This window comes from Colias eurytheme, chromosome 9 (assembly GCF_061535395.1).
Source record: "Colias eurytheme isolate Ceu_HAF_F1 chromosome 9, ilColEury1 Martin Lab GWU primary, whole genome shotgun sequence".
In the NCBI taxonomy this organism is placed as follows: Eukaryota; Metazoa; Arthropoda; class Insecta; order Lepidoptera; family Pieridae; genus Colias; species Colias eurytheme.
The window spans coordinates 2,380,018-2,391,914 of NC_142988.1; the positions used below are offsets into that span (position 1 = coordinate 2,380,018).

At 32.4% G+C, this 11,897-nt stretch overlaps 1 protein-coding gene across 2 annotated transcripts; it reads right to left on the reverse strand.

Moving 5' to 3' along the window:
* Positions 1 to 966: 966 nt before the first annotated feature.
* Positions 967 to 10,936, reverse strand: Ero1L (endoplasmic reticulum oxidoreductin-1-like protein). 2 transcript variants are annotated; one of them, XM_090105214.1, is made up of 2 exons: positions 9,199 to 10,936; positions 967 to 1,163 (listed from the first exon to the last, which is right to left on the reverse strand). In XM_090105214.1, exons 1-2 carry the CDS (start codon positions 10,617 to 10,619, stop codon positions 1,118 to 1,120), a joined length of 1,467 nt encoding a protein of 488 aa, XP_089961340.1. In that variant the 5' UTR covers positions 10,620 to 10,936; the 3' UTR covers positions 967 to 1,117. The 2 variants fall into 2 exon arrangements, with proteins under 2 accessions (XP_089961340.1, XP_089961339.1); XM_090105213.1 differs by lacking the exon at positions 967 to 1,163 and adding an exon at positions 4,424 to 4,959 and having other exon boundaries at positions 9,199 to 10,935.
* Between the last annotated feature and the right edge of the window lie 961 nt (positions 10,937 to 11,897).

Here is an 11,897-nt window from a genome sequence, read left to right on the forward strand (position 1 = left end):
CTCAATATTGGGTGCATTTTTCGTACACTCTAACCTAAGGGCGTATTCAGAAAGAAAGCTTGAAACTTATAAGCGCTTATCGGCGCTTATAAGCGCTGGTAACCCGCGCAGGAAAATATATGAACATGCACTTATAAGCGCTGATCGGCGCCGACAAGTTTGTTGAAACTTGTTGAAACTTGTCGGCGCCTATCAGCGCTTATAAGCGCATGTTCATATATTTTCCTGCGCGGGTTACCAGCGCTTATAAGCGCCGATAAGCGCTTATAAGCGCTTATAAGTTTCAAGCTTTCTTTCTGAATACGCCCTAAGATAGAAATACTTGAAATAGGTAGGTACTTTGAACAGTACAAAATGTGTAGAATAACAGTATAATTTAATTATATACTATTACAGATGGGTTAAATAAACGATTCCGTTCCCAAATAATATATTGTTTTATTTCTTATACCCTTACTTTACAACCTTTTTAAAATTCCCAATTAATGCATAGGCTAAAGTCTAAAGTTTCATTAAACGAGTAAGTACAAACATGTATTTAATTCTATCTTCTATACATAAGTATTTTCACTTGGGATCGAACCCAGGACAACTGTACTGTGGTTTCAATAATAATTAAAGGTGTGGAAATAAAAAATAATATCTTATTAAAGCAGGTTTAATATTGAGTTCCATTAGTATTCGAAATTGATATGAATAAGACTAGATTAATTAAGGTACCTACTACCTAGGCCTATCACATATTTTTGCACAACCTGAAGACGAGCTACATTAATTTATAGATTTTGAATTTTAGGAACATTATGAGCTATTACGCACTGTCGACCAGTCGCTGGCGACTCAGTCGCCGGCGACTGTGACTTACTATAGTTTAAATAGGGGCTTGCGCACTTAGTCGTCAGTCGTCCAGGAGTAAGTCCAGAGGCGACTGGTCGACAGTGCGTAATAGCTCTATCAACGTGCCGTTTATTTAAAAAAGCATCAGATTTTCTAACTAATCATTATGGAAGGAATTTTACAATTTTATTAGAAGGGTAAATCCAAAAATTAGAGCTACATATAACTTTAAAAGCTTGAATCATCAATCACAGAATATTTATAAAGCTTGATTCTTGCTCTATGGTCTTCTGATATACTCTATAGTCATTTTTGCGTCCTGTGATCTGCAATGGAGAAGATACTTTAATTTTTTGTCTTTTTTCAATTTAGAGTTAGACAGGCAAAGCACACACACTGGTAGCATTAGATTATTGCCAGCAGGACAAAAGCATAGTATTTTTTAACATTTTACTAAATACGTTCATAATCAATACTAATATTATAAAGATGAAGAATTGTTTGCTTGAACGCGCTAATCTCAGGAACTAGTGGTCCGATTTGAAAAATTCTTTCAGCGCTAGATAGCCCATGAGGTTAGATGATTTATATCATGTTGCCACACTAATAGTTTTAGTTCTGTAATATCTCTTTCAAAATGTTACCTATATGAACTTTCGAAACAAATAACTACACACAACTTTTGAAAATAGGTACATTGATTTTATATCAATACAAAATGCCTTTATCTACGATTTTCATTTACTTCTGCTCATCTGGGATACACAAAGGTAAGAAAAAATACAACAGAGGTACTAGAGTAAAACGTTTATTATCATAAAATTATAAATAATTAAAAATAACTGTCATGATCAACAATAGACCTCAAAAATCACAGACATTACACATTAATACATAATTATTCTTACATCTCACGCTTATTATAAAATAAAATAAAATAAAAATTCGTATAAAACTTCACCGTAAACTGTACACGTGGAAATATGACAAAATTTGATTCAACTATTTTTCTGTTTTCTTTTTAGTGATTAGTAGTTAAGTATCTATATTTTTTAGTAATTTTTTCCTATGAAAAGGTCGGACGTTACAAATTTCGTCGTTTCTATTGGAATATCATTCGTACAAAAAATTGTTTTTATAAAATTTACTCCCAATTTAGAATAAGCAATAAAAGTGCTAACGAACATCAATTAAATAAATCTAATCAATCGAGTGGCAGTACACTGATAAGACCGTACTATCTTAATTTGATTCGGTATTGCTTAAATAACATTTAGCTATATTGTAAGGAATTCTTACTTACATATTTTAGTATTTCTTTTTTTATTTAATACATATATGAATTGAAAAAATACATAATACTATTTCATTGTTTGTAAAAAAAATAATAATACATCTAACGAAAACAACTGAAAATATGTGACAAAAATACTTGTGTCATTTTATTACTTATAGATTTCGGCCAAGATTTTATCATTTAATTCATTTAGGGACGCAAATATTTGGCTATTGTTCAAAGAAACAATTCTGTATCAATGACATTTAAAAAATGTATAATGAACATTGAATATTTATGTAACTTTTGAAGCTATGAAAGTAAAGAAAGTGAAAGAAAGCCATAATACTATTGCACTTTATTCAGCATCAGTAGACTAGATGTGTAGGTTTTAGTATTGAAATAAAATAAAAATTTGTGACTAAAATAAAAAGCGCCAGCGCATATTTTGTAAACTGTTAAAACTGCGAGACATTTATCGAGACATGATAATATCAATAAAGAGCGTGTGTGCTGAGCACACGTGTCAGAAGTGAAACTTCTTTGGCAAGATTCAAAAATACCAACATCGCCTTACTTCGTGGCGTGACGGTATTGCCATGACGTGACCTTGAAATTTTACTCACAACCGCGTGGCTAAAGAAGTTTCACTTCAAAAAGTTAACATAACATCAATACTAAAAAGTAAAAATATATAAAATCAGGTGATTAAACATGGTGAAAACAGATGTTACGCCATACAATGGTATATTTGCATCTGTTGTTGATTGACGTGACCATTGTCGGCTCTACGCTTATCTGAGTTGAAAACATATTAGTTTCACGACTCCTTTGTCTAATATAAGTTAATCATAACGAAGTCTGACAAATAAACAGACATTATAATTTATATTAATACTTACTCATGGTTAAATTTAAAATTGACATTTTGTACCTTCTTAGAAGAGTATGTTATTGATTCACACGACAAATCAATTGACTACACACGCCGCGTTTTCACTTGTATAAAAATGTTTAGGAGATAAATTATAATCAGCTTTAGAACCAGGTGAAAAAACGGCATTACATATTACATGTGTGTATACATCTGCGTTATGAATATTGTGTATCTACATACATATTAAAAATACATTAGAGTTTAGACAATGGATTTTTTTAATCGGTAGGTATTATAATTTCAACAAAGTATAAAGGTGTTTATTAGAAAATAATCTGACACAGAATTTTCGATGAAAACTTAACTATTACAAGTTTAAAATAAAATACATATATTATGCTGAAAAAATGAAAAGAATTAGGTACTATTACCGTAACTGTTACCTATTATGCGAAGACAGGTGGATTATTTTCATAGCGTAAAGCGTAGGTACAATATTTTTAAACGACCTTGATTTCACGTAATATAATATCGTTAATATATTTAGATCTAAATGAGTAGCACTGGGATGATTGTGATGAACTATATCTAAAGGGTGCTAAGTACTAGGCATAAATTCAAGTTTTAATAATACAGATAATAAATAATAATAAAAACATATCAACAAATTTTAACTCTCCGTAGATACATATTCTAATGAAAAAATCGGGGCAAGATCTTACAAAATAGATTTCTATTAGGTAGTTAACTGTACAAATTCTTTTAAAATATAAATTATAGTCCTTTCCACCTAAGATGATTTCTGTGACACATCGATTTTTGACACGTGTAGAGATGTCGGTTACTGAAATCGTATCAATTGTTTCCGATAATCGATAATATTCTAATATGGAAATGAAATCGATTTGAATAAAGTACCAAAATTAGTTTTTTCGGCATTTCGCCAACAATTAACTAAGGAAACTTAGTAAACAACAGCAACAAAAAGTCAACAATAACAATTAGTAAAAATAACAGAATACCACGTAAAGTATCAATATAAAAATGCAACTTGTATACAAGGCTGACGTACTCGTACAGACGATTGACTCGATTGACAAACGATCACAAGATGGGCGCCGATTATGTGATTTTCCAACTCTATGATTTTTCAACGATCCATTTCATGTACACGAATTGCGTAGGTATTATATTTTTGTGTTATTTTATTTTATTTTTCATTATATTAAACTAAACAATACTGTTTTTGATTTATAAGCTTAAGATGTTTCATTTTTATATTTTTGGTAATAATGCCGCCATAAAATAAAAATATTATGCACTCAAATTATTTTGACTTTTTAAACATAAAATACGTAATTCGGAACAGGATGAAGTGTCACAGGAATCATCATAGGTGAAAAGGACTATAATAAATTTATTTTTTCATCCGATTTTGAAATAATTGAACATTTTTTTGATAATAATTTAAAATCCAAACGAATAAGTAATAAGAATTAAAGGCGCATCCTATTTTCACAACTGCCGTTAAGTATCTTAAACATTTTAACTTCAAATATTCAATCAATTATTGTAAAACAATTTCGTTTGAATGTTACTAGATCAACAAAATAATTTTCATCATATAAATAAAAACAATTTAATCGAGAGATCCCTTATGTCTCTAAACTATTTGTGACATAACTATATAGGTCAAGTAGGAATCGATACACCACAAAAGAGCTATAGAAACTAGAAAGTTGTACTTTCTCAAATCCACAGCCTACCTGCAGATAGATGCTAAGCAAAAGTGCCTCCATACATTACAAAAATGTACTAACAATTTAGACTAACACGTAGAATTAACCACAATTCAAACTAACTCCAAATCCTCGGTTTAGTACCACTTGAAGAACATTTTTCTTTCCTGACGTCAATTTTCTTGGAATCTCCCGCGAAAATGTTGGCCTTCGTCTCTTCCTTGTGACCGCTGTAGACAAGTTATATTCACAGTTGAAATAAATGGCACTCAATCCCAAACATGCAAACAAAAGAACCCGAAATGTAACCCGAGGTGCGTATGTGCATTTAGTTTAACCCATATTAAAGTAGTTAAAAGTATTTATGTGAACGTGAATTAAACATCCAAAGAATTCCCAACGATAAATTACATCAGGAAGAATCCTATAATTATCCAATCCAATCCTATAATTAATGTAATTTTATCAAAATGGGAAATCCCTTTAATCATATGCGAACAGATTAAAAATTAATTTTCCACTATCAATTGCAATTTTTAATCTATATTAATATCTCTAGAGCATTCCACTATCAGTCAGGTCCATTATATTTATTGTTATCTCTGATAAGACAATGTTTAGCCACCTTGCAGTTAGTCGACCGGTGGATAACGATTTCGTAATGTTGCTCACAATTATATTTGGAAAAAGTCATCAATCATCAATTATTGAGCCATTGTATTAAGAACAAATTATGTTGTAATTACTTGCAATTTGGTTAATGTATTGTATACTATTAAATTTAAGAACTAGAGGACATAGTAAGACTGGTGTAATCTATATTATCAATTATCAAATTATGATGATAATGAGGAAAAATACAGTCGATTTTTTGTTTCTTTATGGGAATTTTTAGACCGGAACGGTATTATTAGATAGAAAAATATGAAGATACATCATTCAGTAAGCTCAATGCTCTATTTATTTGAAACTAACAAAATTTTATCAACGTCTAAACTTGGGTTTAAAAATATTTATTTCCATATAACTAGAAATTTCGTATTTTACATAACATTTAGCGAAGTTGCATGTAAACAGATGACAAACCGGTCAAGCGTGAATCAGAGCGACACCTACGTGCACCACGAAACGTATCCTAACGGTTATGACTAAACTTACCTGATATTTCGTACAAAGGATTTATCGAAGAAGTAGAATAAAGCATAAGAAACACTTATATTGAGACCACGCAACGCTAACGACGAGAATTGCGGAAAAACTATTTAGTAATTTCTTATGTTTCCTATTGCATTCATTGATTAGGGAGTAGGAGCCTATATTTGAATGGAATTGTAACTTTTGGATGAATTTTATTTAATTAGCTATCAACATTTCTAATTTTAGTTTCCATGTTTTAACATTTTCCTGAAAAAGTGTCAAATTGAGATTGTGTGTGTTTTACAAAATATTTTTTTTTTGTTTTTAATTTAATATAACGTTGTTTTAATGAAATAAATCTGTATAAAAGAACAGAATGAAATTGATTTGGATCACATCAGATGACAGTAAACAAATAATATTTTACAGATCTATAAAATATACGCATATTTTGTAGGCGTTAAATGCTCAGGTTTATGGATAATCAGTTTCATTCAGCATTTTCGTTCTTCTCGATGTTTCTAACAAGTTATTTATAACGGCCATTGATTGGATTGGTAAAGAATAATAAAATTGCATAATAAACGTAGGTCATAATTAAATCAACTACTTAAACTCGAATAAGTCACGGATTTTAGCATAATCTGTGTGTTTCCAATTCTGTGATAATAGTTTCATTTACTTAATTTAAAAATAAATAAAGTCCGTTAAAAAAATACATAAACAACTTAAGGTCTACTCAGAAATGAAATTTGTATCAATTTTAGTGCAGTATTTTTTACAGATAAACAGACAGATATATATAACTATGGAGATTATTGTTTTGGCTTCTAATTAATCTATAATAAGAATTTCTTTTAAATATCTTCCTACGTATAGACCTTGATAATGGATTAAGCAGATAGAATTGTTATATCTATATGTTCGTAGAAATTGAATGTAATCAACCTATGTTCAATATTACATTAACATATTATGATGTCTTCTACCAATGAGTTTTATTTTGACAATGTGATGATGATAGACAACCTGAATAACTGGGATCTTGAAAGATCTCATCATGCGTTTTACTTGTTTTTGGCTTCTACTTCGACTTGACTTTATTTTTTTTTTTAAAGCGCTATTTGGTGCTCAAAATAGACCTTCAAATAACATAGGTAACATACCTACCTACAGTATGTGGCTAAATATTCATTCTCAATTGAAGATGCGGGTTTCACATGAATGTATAGAAAATTCGTTTCAAAACTGGAGCAAAAGAATTCCATTAATATTGAATAATAAAAATTAGCATAAATCAGGCAAATCTCAACTGATATTATGAAAATTGCGTCTCGAATTCTCTACGTCTTTAGCATGTATAACTATTATGTACTTATTTCGGTATTCGATAGCCCATTTATCGAGGAAGGATAGGCTATATAGGTAATATCATCACGGTCAGACCAACAGGAACGGAGCCACGCGGGTTAAAACTTAAACCGCGGAGCGCATCTAGTGTTTAATGCAGGACATATTAAATGACATACATATTATGTACTATGCAATCGTCTATATTGTTACTTAACACACGAGACTCACTTTCTAGTTTCTTCCGACGCGTTGCATAAACCCGATTCAAAACTTGTATAAATATCGCGAATACGTCATCAATACGGCCATCTGCTTTTTTGGTATGTTGACTGTTATCAATACAGAGATATCGGCTTATATTGATTTTAATGTTCAATTTTTTAATTCAGTTTGATAAATGTGTTTCGATAATTTTCACAATGTACTTATAGTGAAAATATTATTTTTGTAAGAAGTTCATTTGCTTTTCTAATTTCTATATTATATAATTTAAACTTTTTTACTTAAAATTAAGTAAGTATAATACATACATGACGACGCGGTTGGCGCAGTGGTAAAGAACTGCCTACTGAGCCGACGGTCCCGGGTTCGATCCCCGGTCAGGGCAAATATTTGTGTGATGAACTCAATTATTTGTTCTTGGGTCTGGGTGTTATTATCTATATATGTATTTATTAAATATTATATTTATCGTCGCCTAGTACCCACAACACAAGCCTTAATTGAGCTTACTGTGGGACTAGGTCGATTTGTGTAATAATGTCCTATAATATTTATTTATTATTATTTATTTATTATTATTATACAAAGTTTATTTAAATTAAAGTAGAATCAATTTCCTATACATGTTTAAATTAAATAAATAATTCAGGGAGCATAATTAAAATACTTGATGACTTCATTGAAATTGGAATAATAATTCAAACCCCATTAAAAAAGAAAATTGCTTCATAGCATGCAAAATAATTATAGCGTAAATAATTACATCTAGTGTGTGTTATTAAAAAATTTTTCATGACTTCTGAATAAATAATTGTTTATTTTTCAGTACATTTTTTTACGCTTAATTTTCGAAATAATTTTACGATTACAATGCATTACATGATTAGATAATACCTCCCGCTCCCGACTTCCCTGGCATGCATTTCAGAAAAAAAATGTGTATGTTTGTCCATCTGTCATTTTGTCATATTTGTTCAATTAACTAAAATAGTTGCAAACTAGAAATCGAAACAGTTTCGCATTAATTAATGTTCAATTCATTTAATATTTTGAAAGGTTAATTAGTTAATTTTATTGCGTAACTAGCTTTCCACCCGCGGCTTCGCCCGCGTTTTCAAAGAAAAAACCGTTCCCGTAGGATTTCCGGGATAAAACCTATCCTATGTCCTTTCTCGGGTATCAAAATATCTCTATACCAAATTTCATGGCAATTGGTTAAGTAGTTAAGGCGATTGAGTAACAGACAGACAGACAGAGTTACTTTCGCATTTATAATATTAGTATGGATTAGAAACAAAGCAATCCCAATCACATGCACAAATATAAGCAAAAAGCCAAATAAAAGGAAAACAACATAATTATTATCAAACTATTGTAGAATGAACAATATGGAAAATAGAGGAAATTATAATGGAAACATGATCGCTATGGTTTAGGGCACAAACACAATGCACAGGTTGTAGTGATTATAACAACAGAATCGATTATATCAAACATTCACTGTTCACATGACTGATGTTATCATTTCCCATGAAATAATAAAAAAAACTAAATTAGCCTGATGTTTTTTCAAGGGTAGACTATAAAGTTGTAAACTATTACATTAATTATATGAAATGTATAAAGAACAATCTAATTGGAATATTTATATAAGAATGTCTATAGATACATTTTGGAATTAAAAGTAATAGCAGAATTTAGTAAAAGATAATCAATTCTGTTGCCATAATCACACAGAAAAACAAATCTCATCTCACCTGAGCATAATCCTGAAATTCTCCAGTTCTCTGATACTATTTGACAGTCTTGCAAAAGCATTAAACAGGGCCACAATTTCTGTTCTTTGTAAACGCTTCTGTGCCTTATGCCGTAAGGTCAACATCCCTTGCTCTGGCCTATCCTCACTGTCCCATCGACCTGAAAAGAGAATCTTCAACGCCGTTCCCAACCCCTGCGTCTGTAATTTACCCCATAACTTGCACTTGTCGCAACCAACACAATCCATAATTCTCGAAATATTCAAGAAATGCTCTCTGAACTCTGCTTTTAGTTTGGTAGCTTGGGTCCCATTGAACATTAGTGACTCATTGAAATGATCAGGGAATGAGTATATGACTCCTAACATATTTCGTATTGCACCTCTTGTTTCTTCATCTTCAACAGGATTACCGGTGAAATAGTCTTCACGCTCCAAATAAGGACCAGCTTTGGCGAGCGCCCTCATTTCTAATAGATATACAAAGTACAAGTTCTTTAACCAGTTAGGTCCTTCACCATGAGTCTGTGATGGATCAAATCTGCGCTGGAATTCCTCTAGATTCGGCCCCCATTCACCATCAGGTGGTGCAGCGAAACCAAGCTTCTTTTCTGACAGCAAATACTTTGAACACAAGTGGATATTAATGCTAGCGTGCAGCCCAGACACTGCTCTGTAGAACACTCTCTCTTCCAAACACATGTTACCCAAATCTGAACTTAGGACATACGGGAATGATTCATATGGATTAGATTTTGGACGGAAACAGTTTTCTTGATAAATACTCCTCCATATTCTGTGAGCTGATGGCCCTTTGTATCCTGTGTACCTCTCAGGGTTTAGTGAGAGGTCTACATACTCTGCTTCCGCGTCTTTATCATCACATTGACAGAAATTGTCAACAGAATCATCATAGGCCTTCCACTTAGCTATTTCGAATTGACTTGCAGCACTTATAGTTAAATTTAAGTATCCTAGGTCCGGGTCGTGGTCTGCGTCTCCGTTGCACGGCGACTGAGCTTCTTTAGTGTACTTTAACACAGGTGATTCTTCCAAATATTCATTGTCATATCCATCGAATCCTGGCACACTTTCTTTTGCACAAGCTTTGACGTGACAGTACTTCATAGCGCATCTACTGTCGTCAGCCCAGAATGGACACTCTTTCTTCAAATTAACTTTATAAAATCGAAAGTAGTCTTTGCTTACCAGGCTTTGGATGCGAGGGAATATTTTCACGTTATTGAAATAATCAATCGTGTCGACGTTACATGAACAATCTCCGAGAGCTCCATGAAGCGAGTCAAAACATGCATTGCTATCACAAGGAATCGTATCAAATAGTTCCGTGTCGAAACCCACCGCTTGAACTATCGCTACAGCAAAAATAATAAACACAATACACGAATTTTTTCGAACCATTTTAAAAATTGTCTTTAATACGAACTACACTATTATTTTATTGGCATAAGTAAACCCGCTTATTTAAAATATTATTGCAAATTTGAATGAATTATTTTGTTGAAAATTCATTGTTTTCTCAAAGAGATTGTGGTCGACGTGCGATTCGTCCCGTAATCGTTCTTCCTCGAAATAACCAGTCTTCAATACGATAACCAGAAGTGTGAATACTACAACTTCCACCAGAATACTGATAGTGAATAATGTTTAGTGAAAACATGAAAGTAAAATTTTTATGAACACACAATCTCAGAAATCACAATACAATAAATTTGACAACTGAAATTGACAGCAAAATTTTAGAAAGTACACAAATGACACATGACAGAAAGAGAAATACACGTCATGCCTACCCACTGTCAATGTCAGGTTTTTTTTTTACCATAATAAGGATACTGGCAATTTAATTTACTTCTTAGTTTATTGATAGAACTTTGATGAAAACCACGAAGCAGTCTGAAAGAAAGGCTATATTTAATTACGACTTTTGGCAACCAAAAATACTGATATAGGGAGTATTCAGAGAGAAAGCTTGAAACTTATAAGCGCTTATCGGCGCTTGTCATGTTCATATATTTTCCTGCGCGGGTTGACAGCACTGACAGGAAAATATATGAACATGACAAGCGCCGATAAGAGCTTATAAGTTTCAAGCTTTCTTTCTGAATACGCCCATACGCTACGCAGGGTCGCTACCGGGCCGTGCCACGTCCGGAGATCGATCAAAGATTAACTGTGCTTATTTTTGATATGAAGTGATTCGTTGGCTCGGCCGTGCCCGGACGGGACTCGGCGTTCAAATATGTACCTATGGATATTGTTTCATTTGTTTCCCGGCTCCGGCACGGCCCGTCCCTGGTATTTATCTTTCTTTCAAAATAATATTTTAGTCTACTTTATGCACAGTTAAAACATCTCATTCCCATGGAATTTAATTTTGACCTGTTTGAAAAACTCCAAAATATATAAATTCCGATAGATAGCGCCATGGACGTATAAAAAAAGACGGACGCCGTATTACGAACAAACAACGTGAAGCCACCATAGTAAGCTAGCGATCGTGTAAAGACAATAAACACGCACACACTCTCACCATAGTAAGCTAGTCGGCCGCCATTACGTCGTGAACTGCCGACTGATTAACTGCGTCACTGTTTCACAAAAAATATTTAAAATGCCGTCTTGCGTGGTTAAATGGTGTCGCAACAGTACAATTTTAAATAACAAAACACAAGGGAT